At 41.4% G+C, this 14,373-nt stretch overlaps 3 protein-coding genes across 5 annotated transcripts in view; 2 read left to right on the forward strand and 1 right to left on the reverse strand.

Moving 5' to 3' along the window:
• The window catches only part of taok3a (TAO kinase 3a), a 64,582-nt gene extending 61,901 nt beyond the window's left edge, over positions 1-2,681 (forward strand). For all 3 annotated transcript variants that reach the window (XM_051074882.1, XM_018703938.2, XM_018704002.2), the window contains one exon: positions 1,269-2,681. In XM_051074882.1, the coding sequence (XP_050930839.1) occupies positions 1,269-1,430 (162 nt within the window). In that variant the 3' untranslated portion in view covers positions 1,431-2,681. The remainder of the gene's footprint in view (positions 1-1,268) is intronic.
• A 582-nt stretch (positions 2,682-3,263) lies between these two features.
• pebp1 (phosphatidylethanolamine binding protein 1) lies at positions 3,264-5,108 on the reverse strand. Its single transcript, XM_018704333.2, is given in 5 exon segments — positions 3,264-3,581; positions 3,583-3,722; positions 3,987-4,087; positions 4,429-4,538; positions 4,882-5,108. Coding segments are annotated over 5 exon segments (564 nt in total). The 5' UTR covers positions 5,017-5,108; the 3' UTR covers positions 3,264-3,503.
• A 1,300-nt stretch (positions 5,109-6,408) lies between these two features.
• On the forward strand, positions 6,409-14,313 carry vsig10 (V-set and immunoglobulin domain containing 10). The gene is made up of 9 exons (XM_018704456.2): positions 6,409-6,804; positions 6,902-7,213; positions 8,664-8,969; positions 9,833-10,105; positions 11,740-12,024; positions 12,266-12,379; positions 12,584-12,596; positions 13,733-13,875; positions 13,972-14,313. The coding sequence occupies exons 1-9, from the start codon at positions 6,753-6,755 to the stop codon at positions 14,064-14,066; spliced, it is 1,593 nt and encodes a 530-aa protein (XP_018559972.1). The 5' UTR covers positions 6,409-6,752; the 3' UTR covers positions 14,067-14,313.
• The last annotated feature ends 60 nt before the right edge of the window (positions 14,314-14,373 follow it).

Raw genomic sequence — 14,373 nt, forward strand, 5'->3', positions numbered from 1 at the left:
TTGTAGTTATCAATTATTAAGTAGTATTAACTGCAGCTGATAAGTAGCTTTCATACTTTGTTATGTCAGTTCTATCAATCTGGGTCCTCTAATTTGGTTTGTGAGCCTTTCCTGATTGAGACACATCTTTAATGTGACTATTGAGGCAACCTGCCATGTATACCAATGACATGTGATCAGATTAGAACGGCCGAGTACGCCTCCTTCCAAAGTGACCGACGTCATTGCCACAGTCTAGTAGACAGCACTCCGACAACAAAGGAAGAGACATTTGAAATGCCGCCCTGATCCAGTTCCGCCGGGTCCAGTGTAGTCTGTGCGAGCTGAGGTGGTGTGTGTCGCCATCTCCTGGCTGCGTTCGGAGCTGCGCTTGGGAAACTGGGATGATGTCATGGTTTTTAGAAGCACTATTGTCCTCTGGTTGGGTTCATGGTCAGAGTCTGGAGTTTTCTGTGCATGCTCAGTAGTTGGCAGAGATTGCCGTATTGCGCCATGCAGTGCTTTGTCTGCACCTGTGGATGTGTGTGCTGAGTTCATGCGGGTGTTGGGCTGAAAGATCCAGCAGAGACAACCCCTGCCACCAAAGCCTGATTAATACAACTTAACCCACTCACACCCTCACAGTATTACAGTGCACATCAAAGTCTGCATCCAGTTACACATATTAGAGCTTGTCACATCTTCAGTGTTATTTAGTGAGGATATAAAGCGACTACACAGGGTGAACAAAACAAGATGAACAACTCTGCAGTGTAATGAAAACCAACACAATGGCCCTGTAATACATAAAGCATTTGTAAAGATTACACTGTGACTGTGACTCAGTGAGTTGTTGGTCCAACACTATTGTACAGACTGTGGCTGCAGTTTGTAATAATCAGTTGCACAGATACAGTGTTGATGGTGTTGATTTGTTGCTTTTTTTCCTATTTTGAGAATGAATTAATGTTTTTACACACTTGGAAGGAAAATTCTAAACTTTAAAAAGCAACATGGTGCTACTGCATTTGGACTGTATATTTTATAGATGTCATCATTACATATTTTATGATGAAATGAAGAAGAATTTAACATTACATACATAACTGTTCTTGTTTTTAAGTGCTGGATAACAAGAGAATGAATATTGGGCAATTGATGCCCCAAAGCAGTTTTACTACAAGCTCAACCTTGAGGAAAAACAACAAAAAAAAAAAAATCCAAATTCATCCAGTCTGCTCCAGTGTATTAACCCTGAATATCCCTCGCCCCTCTGTGTCTCCATACAGATTGAAGAGGAGCTGGTTTCCCTTCAGAAGGAGCGAACCGACCGGATCAAGCACCTGCTGGAGCGCCAGGAGCGGGAGATCGACAGCTTCGACATGGAGAGCATGCGGCTGGGCTTCGGCAACCTGGGCACCCTGGACTTTCCCAAGGACGACTACAGATGAGGGGGCTGCCTGTCGCCGCTGTCTCTCGTAGTCCCCAGGCGTCCGTCTGCCTCAGAACACCCTCTCCTCTCCTTTTTTTTTTTTTTTACCTGACCTGACAGTGCAGGTGTTCACTGCTGCTGACGTCCTCACTCAAACACACAGACGCATAACAAACAAAACGGCTCCAGTAATCAGCCCCGGTGTGTGTTTTCTGGGCCGGTCAGACAGAGCCTGTGGCAGATTTGAGTGCCCACCTAAACCCACCCAAACTTCCTCCCCCTCCTTGCCTCTCGTGGTGTCACAAGATGACAAAAAAAAATAATATGCTGGATAACTTCCTGTAGTTGTCATGTTTTTGTAAGAATAATGATAACATAGTCACAGTGTTTCTTGTTTCTTGTGCAATGATGACACTTTTGGTGTGACTAAAAGTGGAAGACGAGAGAAGGAGGGAGAGAAAAAAGAGGGCAGTTCGATGAGTGAAATCGCTCCACAACCATCCATTTTTAGAGGTGATTCATTTTTTCTTTAGTTTGTCTTTTGGTCTCAAGAAGTGCAAAAAAAATTCTTTCAAAGCGATAAATCGTACAGCTGATCCTTTCAGCAGGCGCTCGTCTGCGCTGCTTCTCTCAACACTTTTTGGTATTTGTTCATCAGGACGTTTTTATGACAAATTTGAATAATTTGATACTTGGAGAGACAAATATCACAATGTACATAAGTACACTTCTAATAAATGTGACTCCTTCGGGTGAATTTGATTACTGAGGGGAGGGTGAATCATGGTACTTGATATGTGTATCGTACTGATTTTTCTGCACTGGCAGTCAATGTGAATAATAATACATGTGACACGTGAACTCCAACTCCCAGCTAGCACAAAGGGCTTCATGAGGGGAGGTCGGGGGGACTTGTACTTTGTGTATAGAAGGATTTATGGAGAGCTTTTACTTATTTTCGTATTGTATTTTAACTGTCACTCATATCAAAAAATAATTTTTAAAGGCGCTTTTTTCCCTCCCCCCTCCTGAGATAGTATTTGAGATTCAGTCATCTATCAATGGGATTTTTTTTTTTTGTTTGTTTGAGTTTTTCTTTTCTTTTTTTTTCCAGCTTTACACAACTCTCAAGCTGTGTATTTTCTTATAAACCAGACCAGTATGATGCTTTATTATTGCATGCACTTTAATTTTTTTTCCAGGTTAAAAGAAAGCATGAATCTGTCAGAGCTTTTAATTATATTTGTAAATAAAGTGCTCATCACACAAACTAAGTGTTAATTAGTTTTTTATATGTGCAATATGAACTTACCATGAGGAGCAGCAAAAAGCAGGTAATATTAATAAACAAGGAGATAATGACCTTTAAAATATTTAATCACCTTTACTGTAAAGTAGCCAACTGGTTTTCAATGTCCTACCTGATAGCAAAGCTTGTTGAGCATTAAATCCAGCTACAGCTAAAGTATAGTAGGTTCACTCTAGGCCTCTGTCCCTTCCTTCAGTGATTTAAATTGTTCTAGTGGAACTATTAATATAGTAAAAAGGTTCTTGTCTCACACTGCAGAACTGGTGACAGCAAGCTGATGTCAAGAGCAAAGGTCACTAAAGGTATGTTGGAGAAAACTGAGCAAAGTTCATGGCAGTTACCCTTGTCTGCAGTACTCACTGCTTTATGTACTTAAAGCAAACTGCTCCCTCTACAGCTGAGGTGCCAAACTGTTATCCACCTCTTACTACTGTTAATAATTCATATTAAATGAATTACGAAAATGTTACTGAGGATCCGAGTCGGTTGAATGAGTCTTTAAGCATTAAGGATCAGAAAATATTTCCACACAGAACACAACCCTTTCAGTGTTTAACACCATTTATTGCAGATGAGTGTAGATGACATCACTGAGAGGAGATGTTATTTTTGTCACAGCATGAGTAGGCAGCAGTGGGAAAAGAAAATAGTTTTTAGTGGCACACACACACAAAACAAATGCTTTGATTCTGTTGGGGTTTTTTGCAAGAATGGGAATTTCCTACAGACCATCAGCCTCCATGGGAATTCCTAGTGCAGAGCTCTCTAGAGTCAAGTCTTAATTTACTTTCCGGCCAGCTGCTCGTACAGTTTGGGGACGTAGTCGTCCCACTCTGCCTGGTAGCAGGTTCCCGCCACTGGGGGCTCCCAGGTTATATTTCTGCCTGAAGCTCTGGATCTTGAACTTGCCGCGGCCGTCTCCAGAGCGGTTGGTGAGGACAGGCTCGGAGCAGGACAGGCTGCCTGGCTGCTCGTACACCAGCCACACATACCTGTGCAGACCTGAGGGGGGGCAAAGACAGAGGTTTTTAAACGCTGGAAAACAATCTCCTAAAATGATTAGTTACTAGAGCCAGGTTACAGATACTGTTTGACAATTGCTGAAACCTGCTGTATTAATATTTCAAAGGAACACTATTTGTCTTTAACTCATCCCCAAATATCAAACATTTAGCAAAATATGGACACAAATCCATCCATTCATTGGTTGGTCAAACAAAGTAGAAACCATTTCTATCCTTAAATAGTGCTTTGTCATTCTCTTACCTGTGTCCTTGGGAGGACCAGAGCCCACATAGTCCGACATGACACAGCCAGAGGACACATCACTCCCCTTCATGTTGACCACCAGAAAGTGGTGCCACTCCCTTTAGTTAAAGACAAAAAAAAGATCTATTTATGGTGTATTGGTTTGCTTTGATTTAAGGCTCCAGGCAAGATAGAACTACGCTGCTTTGTGTTCTCTATTGTGTGCTTGACAGGTACTTGAATGCAGCAGATGTACATGCACAACGCACAGAGTGTGGGTGGGATAGCGGGGTGTTTAATATAGGCACAAGTCAAGCCCCAGAGCTGCTTGACAATTTAACACCCCTAGAATTTAACCATTACTTGCATTTTAATGACAGTTTAATAATTTTCTTTATTACCTGAATACTATAGCAATATTTTAACTACCTTTAGATCTAGATTTTCCTGCTCATCTCACCTGAATTTAGGGTTTTTCCTACTGGGAGCGTCAGGGTCGGTCAGGGCCAGAGTGTACATCTTGCTGGAGTCACATCCTTCCCACTCGATGCAGGTGGGTCGATTCTGCACCTGCAGGTCAACACAAAGGAAGAACACAGGAGACAGGTGTGTCAGCTTAACGTTTGAATGGCTGGATGCCCAAGTTTTTGCAGCTATGATGTCGCACATTTGGGGGCGCCATCCGCCGCCTTTTGCATCTGCAGACACGCTGGATGCATTATGTAACATAATTCATTGTTGCCAAACAATTGCAAGCATGATGATCTAAAATAATCAGTGACAAAGCACTTTTATTGAAATAAATTTATATTAGCGCCATGCTAGTAATGTAGCTTTTGAGCTAACGGTCAGAAACGAAGCGAAGTTAGCTGAGTTGTTAGCTTGGCTAGCCAACATCAGTTAGCTGACTAACCTGTGTTGGCGTGAGCACTTTGCCGAGCTCGTCGATTTCCACAGAGCCGTATTTAATGGTCAGGGTCTGAGCTGGCTTCTCCTCGACCTCCTGCAGGGCAAGAGGACCGGTCCACTGGCTCAAATCTACAGGCATTTTTAACTTGCAGTCCGTTTGAAGACGCTGCTGACTGTGACCACTGCTGCAGGCACTCAGACGCTGCCAAAAGTGCTGCGTTCAGGTACCACCAGAACACATAGTAACTGTAGAAGAATTTGCGCAGTTAGCATATAAATTGAATCATGTGAACCAAAATGTCGTTATTTGTGAATCTGAAATTCAGCCTCAATCGAACTGCTGTAGTTGCTGGTCGTGTTTTGTCAGTTAAAATCCGACAGTTTCCAATCTGCTATCAGCATCATAAGATCATTACCAAGTTTGTCGCCCGTTATGACCATAGTAATCATATAGTAGTGGTGATATATGCTGACAGTTCTTCGTAGTGACAACATCAAGTCAAACTGGAGGTAAATTAACTTACTGGAACTTCTTCTGTTTACTACTGTGGTAAGTTTTAATTTATTCCTAATATTCTCACCTACACTTGAACGTCACCCTCAGCACTAGCTGCTGCTGGCCGGTAGAGGGCGCTCTCACCTCACTGCCATACGGATTGTGGTTTGCTGAAATTGCTGTCAATCGGGTCACCAGTCCCGAGTTGGTCTCTCCTCCTGCTCACATGCTCCATTAACACACTTTCTCTTTCCAGACATCCCATTTTTAGTAACTGGGGCCTGACTGTGAGATAATTGTTTTAATGACTTTGTAAATTTAGGCATATTTTGTCCCCTTTTAAACAAAGAACATATGTCGTTTATGTTTTCCCTCCCAATTACGATGCAATTATATTAATGTATGGGGTTAGGTCGGTTAACTGTGCAGTATTTTATGAGTGATGCCTGTTTATCTCCTTTATGGCAGTGGTTTGTTTTGCATACCACAGACCTCAAAATGCACACACACACAAAACAGATTTGATAAGATCTGTCGACTGCCTTCATGCGAACATGTTTGTTAAAGCGGAGAGAATTTAACTGTGCAGCATGCATTTTTATAAAGGTCAGTAAAAGTGTTACGAATACACAATTCATAGTTAAAGAGCCCAAACACTGGTTTTGTTCTTTAACAAGCTGTTAAAATCCCTGCACAGACATGTACATTTTTAGATTGTTGTATGTGGTTTTCATATTGTGTCAGAGTGTTATTGTTCTTCACTTCTGCTCTGTATGTAAATCAGTAAATCAGTTAGCAGACTTCTGAGACTTGCTTGAGTTGTTTAATCCATCGCAGTTAGCCGGTATCTTAGTTCATGTTTTTATAATTTTCATATTTTTAAAAAGCGTTATAAGACATAATAAAGGTTAAGAATAATCTTTGATAATATCAGAGAAAACATAGTATACAATATCTTAGGATACAGACATTATTATTGCTTTGAGACTGTAACACAGTGTCAGAAATGTAATTTGGGCGTCACGATAATCAGCATAATTTATAGGCTTTCACAAAATGAGTAGAATGTGTTACTGTATCTTTAAAAAGGTGAGGTCAGGGTGTGGTTTATCCGTGCCAAAGTTTCCGGATCAGCGTGCTCTAGTAAACAAAGCGCGTCCGGTAAATCTGCAGCAGAGAGACCGAGTAAGTCACATCATGTCAGACTGGTCACCTCTGCTGACAGTGTAGTGTGTTTTCTGTGTATTATAATGGGCGGACTGGTGTCCACTGTGGTGCAGCGTGTCACAAACAGGCTCACGCAGGTGGACTAGTCAGACAGGTTCGGCCTGGAAGCTTCTTGTTCACTTTTCTTTGAAGGCGATGTAGGAAAAGTTATCATGAGGATAGTCGCAACTGTAGCGCTTCTACACTTGTGTTTATGTGCGACAGGTGAGTTTTTATAACGATGAGACAGCCAGGTAAGGCAGGTGAGTGTCAAAATCCTTTTTTACATTGTTTCCCCTGTTTCTTCCTCTTCTTGTCAAAGCGGCAGTTTCGGGCAATGGCTTCGCCGAAACGGCCCTGACAGCCGCACCGGGCGACGTCGCTCTACTTCCGTGTTTCACTCTCGGTAATGTAACACCGTCTTTAACGACGTGGATGAAAAATGGACGAGAAGTCATTCGAGGTGGCGGGTCTTCGCCGAGCCCTTCTCCCGCCGAACAGCGCCTCGAAGTGCTGCATGACGGGAGTCTGAACATCAAAGGGGTGACACCTGGGGATGAGGGCAGCTACCTGTGCAACTCCTCACTGCCCGGCAACAGCACCTTTCACGCGCGTGTCCTGCTTCAAGTAACCAGTAAGTGAATGGTAGTTTGTCCCGCGTGATGCTGGGTGTCTCTGAATTCACAGAAAATCTTCTCTCATAAATACAAACCGGTTCTTCAACATAACAGACACGCTTTACAGTCACATGGAAACAGCGGACCATGCTGTACATGGCACTTTGATATCTTCACAGACACTGAAACCAACCAGTACTCAAGAGCTGAAATAACTACTTGATCAATTAATTAGTCGATTGAGCGGTTATATGTATTGTATTGGCAACAACTCTCATAACTGATTAGTCATTTAAGTGTGGTGCAAGTTTTTAAGCAACAGTTCCTAAAATTCACTGATACCAACTTCTCAAATGTGAAAATGTTGCTCATTTTCTGAAACGGTAAACTCCACATCTCTGTGTTGATATGACAAAAAAAAAGCTATTTTCTGACATTTTCTACACTGAAAAAACAGTCTGTTATTAAAGTAAACCACTGTCACACCTGCTGGTAATGTAAATAGCTGTAGTTTGCATTCTTGCAGTGCTTCTGTGATGCATTAATACAACCTTGTCTGGCGTTTCTGTGTGTTAATTAATTACACTTGACAGACATAAAATCATGAAGCAATTTGATAAAACACAACAACAAATAAGCTCAATATAAAGTCCAACTACTTAGGTCTTAAAACAAGATTTTGACACTGAGCTTCCTCAACAAGACCACAGAGCCACATGATGGAGGATCCTCAAGTTAATATTCTTCTTTAGTGGTTCAAATATGTGGTTAATCAAGTTACATAGACCCAAATGAGATGGAGTAAACCTGGGGCGTTTGAGGCTCCTGGGCAGTTGCACACTTGTATACAGCGTGATGAATGATACCGTGCAGGACAAGATACTTAAAGCTGCACAGAGAAGGTTACAACTGACAGCTATTTGTCTATTAGATTTTTAGAAAGAGAAAGGGGAAAATAAATTATACTTGTAAAATACAAAATTGTACTTTGATTTGTAGGAAAACTTAAACCAATGTTCACCAGCTTTTCTTCAGTCACTGCTCATGTGTTGTGGAGATTTAGATACCATTTATATCACATGACCAAACCTCCACACGTACAATACTGTATGCATTCCTGTATAACTTAGCCAAATAAGCGTGTGCTCTACTGTTCTTTTACTGGTACATCGCTGCCTATTATATCATATTACTGCCACCGACCAGCTGCATGACTGTGCTCTGCCATCATCATGTCACCTCCTCATCAAATCAGTCCCCATCACCATTGATTAAGAGCAAAAACTCAACATGATGTGTTTTAAAGTGCACTTCCACTTAGTTATGGGTGTGGATCCTGATGGGTATTTAAGTAATGAGCAAGTGAATTAGTTAGTTAGTAATTTTCCCCTGAAATGTCGCATTACAGACTTTTGACAATAGATGAAATTATACTCCGTTGTAATGCACTGTGCATTTTTCTTTCAGGGGGTCCAAAAGATGTGTCTCTGTCCATCAGGCCAGCCACAGTCCTGCCCAACGGGACGCTCGTCGCCCTCCGGGGCTCTAACATTTCCTTTAACTGCTCCGGCTCCTCCTTCCCCTCTCAGTGGCTCACCTGGGCCTTCACAGGAGCCTCGTCCAGCAACAGCTCACTGGTTTCGACTTTTGGATCCTGGCTTGACTACAGGATAGAGGACATTCAGCCCAGTGCACAGGGAGTTTACAGCTGCAGGGCCCGCAACACCGTCTCTGATCAGGCAGTTAACAAGAGCACACAGCTGCTAGTGTACTGTAAGTACCATGAGCTGAATACCACACTGTGTCTATACTGTTATTTACAGCATTTTAAGTGAGTCAGATAAAGGGAAAAATGATGTAACCCTATAGAAAACTGTTGTAAGCCCCATCCAAAAAGTTTAAATATTATAATGAAAATAAACCTTCAGTTTACTAATAAATCAGTGTACAAATACACAGGTGTAATCTCTTGCTGCAACTTCTTGGGAAGAAAAAAAAAAACGTATAGAGAAGCAGGTAAACAGAAACAAGGAACGACATGTTTAGAAATGCAGGGAAAAAAGTCATCATCTAATAGCAACTGAGACCAAGACAAATGAAAAGAAAGCTGTGTTTGAAGCGAATGACAGATGTCACACAAGTCTACTGATTTATAACCTTGACTGAAAATGGTACACTCAGATGTGGCCACACTGAGGACATGAGGTAAAGTAAAAAACTTCATGAGAAGAAGTATTTTATCTGCAGGGTCACGGTGCGGTTATGGCCATTTTGCAGTCTAGATAACAATACAATGAATGGACTTCCTGAATTCTTAACACACACACACTATTTTTCTGTGTTTTTGCCGATTTCCTGCAGCTACTCGCAGATACACAACCTCCATACAAAGAGACGTGTTTATAAAGGAAATTCTAAAAGTAAAATCTACAGTTTGCTTGTAGATGACTTACACTAATCAGCCACAACATTAAAACCACAGACAGGATGAAGTCAATAACATTGATCACCTGGGAGACCCTGAGTCCTGACATTCATCTGGATGTTCGTCACACACGTACCCACCTAAACAATGTTGCAGTTATAGCGCACAGTTGCTTTCTGTAGTTCCTCATTGATGTTTTTCCCCTGACCAGATGTCCCAGACAGACACCCTGAGTGCATGTGGGAACTAGCGCAGGACCCCTCCCATGTAAACTTCAGCTGCACCTGGTATGGAGCGTATCCCACCCCGACGCTGCGCTGGAGAGAAGAAAAGCGGGAAGGTGGCATTAATGTGACGGAGGTGACGGACAGTCTGACGGTGGCTCTGAACCGCTCCCTGCTGTGCGACAAGCAGACGCTGACGTGCACGGCCCAGCACCCAGCGCTCGCTCAAGGAAAGGAGAAGACGTGCTCGTTTACCCTCAGTAAGCATGTTGTGCTGAAATGAGCCTCGTAACAATCCTGAGATGTGCAGCTGCTGAATCTTTTATGTTTTTTCCACATTAGAGGCCACTGAGACACACTGAGGCTCTGACAATACACTCAGTATTCTTAGTACTGATCAGTTCACCCAAATTCCCTGATATAGCCACATAGATACTTTTAGGTTTTATTTGTTCAGGTTTCAAGATAGCTATCTCTAGTGAGCTTTGTGGATTTTATAGAGTAACAGGGACACTTTAACATGATATCCAGCCACAGTTTTAGGTTTTAACAGTGGGGCTGACATAGGTTTGCTATGGTGGGGAGATTTCTGCCTCCACTCTACTGCAATGGAGGTCAATAGGATTTTCTTTCCAGCATTCACAGCTTTGAAAAATATATATATTTAAAATGAAGAGAAAGAAAAGAAACATGTCTCCTCACTAAGTGTCCCACTACTTGCAAACCACACAGTGGATTGTTTTCATTGTGTGGTTTCAGTTCTGTGGACTATCCAGTGTTAGCAGTGTAACTGAGATATTCTGGCTTAAATTAAAATTTAAATGTTTTTCAATGCTGCAAATACCAGAAAGAAAATCCATTCCTATCCTAGTGTTGTACCTAGTTTACATAGTTCTTCCTGGAAAACACATCAGAAATTTAAGGACTTGTAAAGTAAGGTGTGACTGATTATTCATAGGTTTCAGAGGTGGATATGTAGATGGTGCTGGTCCTAAAGATTTTGACCAAAGAAATAGTCCCTGTGGAAAGTTTTGTCAGTATGTTCTGTGGCCAAATGAAACCAAAACAATGGAGATATCAGTAGAGGTATGTGAGAATGTTCTAGTGAACTAAGAGAAGACTGTGAGCTATGCATACTTTAGTTACTGATCATATATACCTCATCCCCTCTAGGCGACAAGCCCTTCCTGTTATAAACTCCAGTCACAAACTCTGTTGACAGGCTGACTGAGGCTTAGATTACTGCAGCAATGTGACTAAAATCAACACTCTATACACTCTACACCTTTATCACAGTGCTGCTTACTGTATAAACTTAAATGTAACATCGAGGTGTTTAGAAGTTGTTTATATATAATTATCATAACTAATATTCTAATAATTTGATTCCATATTAGTGTTGCATACAGGATGTGGACAGTCAGTGAGTCGCTCAGTAGTGGAAGGGTTATCGCAGGACAGGATTGTGCAAAACACAGATGACGCAGATGCAGTGTGTGATAATATATACTGTATGTTTGTATTAGTTTATCAGCCCTCTCTGATGCTCAGAAAGCTTTAAACACAACATGTGTCTTTGTCAAATAAGATCCCAAATCTACCTTTCTAGTATATTACTTCCTCTCAATAAAAAAAATGACTTGTTCTGATGTAATCATACATTAGATTTGAGTCTTATTTTTTGATATAACAAAGTAATCTTTAGGGTAGTTCATGTCTTCTGATACGTGCTGAAGCCTGATCAGTTATTTCATCAGGCTCTCTGTTTCTAGTCTTTATGCTACACTAAGTTAACTGGTACAGTCATTAGAGTGGTGTTGATTCTTTGATCTAATTTTTGGATAAAAAGTCTAATAATCCCTTTAAACGATCAGTGTTTGCCCCTCTCTCCCAGAGTCTCCGTACCCTAAAGGCGACCCGCTGGTCATGGCTCTAGAGGCGACCAGCATAACTCTAACTTGCACTGAGAGCGTGTCTGTCCCCCCTGCAAAAAACACATGGAGGAAGGGGCTCCAGCAGGACTTAATTGTGCCCAGCTCAAAGTATGTCCTGTCCAAGGAAGGTGCCGAACTCAAGCTGACCATACACAACATCAGCAAGGACGACGAAGGGGTCTACTTCTGCCACAGTGAGAACCCCCTCGCTGTCACAGAGCTGGAAGTCTACCTCACTGTGAGAAGTGAGTTTGGCCTCAGAGAGAGAGATGAACAATTTAAAAAATGTAAACAAATGAAAACTTTAACGTCAGAAGTAATGATTAATGATAAAAAAAATGAGTTGAACATACAGCTCTGACTACATACAAATAAAAAGCCAGTCACTGCAGATGTCGACTCCACCTCTGGAATGCTGATAAACCTGCTGCTCCTCCCTTTTTCTGCCTCATAATCCTCTCCTGTCATCTTGTTCTGTCTCAACAGCCTCCTCTGCGTACACAGGAGCGATCGTCGGTATCTTTATATCTGCACTTATCGTGGGATCAGCCGTCATCATAGCTAAAACGGTTTACTCCAGCCGACACCGAATTTGCCTGGGTAACTTCTGTTTATCTTTGCAGCATAAGCACAGAGGTTAAAGATGCATGCAGCAAATAACTGTCCCACTTACTCTGGGTTATGATCCTTTCAATTTCACACTGCATCTGTAGTGTTGGTTATGAGAATTGAACTGATCAAAAAAGTATGAATCACACAAATCCACGAATATTGATTTCACAATTTTCTCTTATTGTTTTCCAGGAGGTGGCTTTGGGTGAGTATCTGACATTTTACCTATCTAACAATCTCTGCTCTGCTTATTTTAGTGACCCAATCCACTAAATCAAAGGCATTAAAAGCAGCCATTATGTACTGCAGTTGCAGTATTAGTAATTTATTTTTCTTATTCCGCAAACATCTGGAAAAATGCACTGTAGATGCTCTTATGTCATGTTACAGTATCACCACTGAAGCTTAATTTGAAATGAATTCAGTTTGACAGTGAACATCAGGTTTTTGAGTGATTTGAGAAACATGAGGTTTTAACCCCCAACCCTCAACCCACTATTTGGCACCTGTGTTAATCATATTAAAAAGAAGCAGAGTTGCCAAATTTTGCACCCATACTAGGCTCAGTTGACCCTGTTTTTTCATAGATGAGAAAATTGATACCACTCATGTCTGTACTGTAAATATGAAGCTACAGCCAGCAGACTGTAGCTTAGCTTCTGGCTAGGTAGAAGCCGTTAGCCTGGCTCTGTCCAGAGGTAACAAAATCCTCCTGCAGCTCCTCTGAAGCTCATTAATTAACAGCCATGAGAGTGGTATCAGTGTTGTCATCTAACTCTCTGCAAGAGAGGGAACAAGTCTCCATCACTCCTATGATGATATGCTAGCAACTGCCTTTTTCCATACTGTGTAGACTCACTATTTTCCATAGCATAACATTTTTGCAGTTAACCTAAAAGAAAAGTATTTACATCGACTGTTTTCTACCAACTTCCTCATAAAACATTTGCAGTCCAGAGTCTTTTTGAGAGAATTTGAAACTTGCATCCATGTTTGACAGAAAGCAGTATTCTTTTTCACGGCGTTTGTTTGTCAACAACTGTCAGCTCATTTGAATAGTGTGACTGTGTATCATGCACATGGGCGTCCCTGTGCATATGCAGAAGATGCTAACAAAACAGGGATCCAGTGTAAAAACTTTTTCATAGAGCTGCTAGTGGTCAAAAACTGCAGAGTGCACCTTAAACTCAGTCAGTGTGAATGCACTACATCCTCAAAACCTCCTCAGAATTTGGACACAGAAGTTGACACAACACAGAGAAACTCCTGGAATGCATTGAGCAATAAGGATTTGATGATGTGTAGCAACTGTGATGTCACATTAATGTTTCTGTTCTCCAGGCAAATGGAGGAGGACAGAGGAGACGTGCTGAGTCTGGTGGAGTCAGATGACGAGCAGATCTTTCAGGACACCGTTCCCCGGCTGCCTCCGTTAACCAACGGACGCCACACGACGCTTGTACAGATACATCGAATCCCATCCAGTAGGATCCCATCGTGACTATTAACATTGATTTTTAGGGTTTGTAAATAAAGTGCAAAAAATGTTTGGTCATGTAAAAACACCCCTCTTTTTGTAGGTGATCATGAGGATGCAGAAACTGCTGACACGAGCCCACAGCAGCAGGAGGATACTGAACAGACAGAAGAGCCGGTGGATCTTGTAACGTTTTAGGTATTGGGTGCTTTTAGATAAATGTTTTATTTAGGTAAATACCATTTACTCCCAATGAGAATGTGAACAGAACTGGTGGAAGACAAATGTAAAAAAAAAAAATCATCTTTTAATTTGTTATTTTTTAAACAGGGTTTTGAATTTTTGTAAGCTTATTTCTATGATCCATTTGTTTGTACAGCATTTTGAATATGTTGCTCTGGTACTGAGATTAATGCAGTAAATGAAGCGGTTTTGAAAAAAGAAATATGATGGTTGCAGTTTTTTGAATGGTGAAAAAATATCTTTTAGGATCCATAACTTCCTC

The sequence above is a fragment of the Lates calcarifer genome, linkage group LG13, assembly GCF_001640805.2.
Source record: "Lates calcarifer isolate ASB-BC8 linkage group LG13, TLL_Latcal_v3, whole genome shotgun sequence".
Taxonomy (NCBI): Eukaryota; Metazoa; Chordata; class Actinopteri; family Centropomidae; genus Lates; species Lates calcarifer.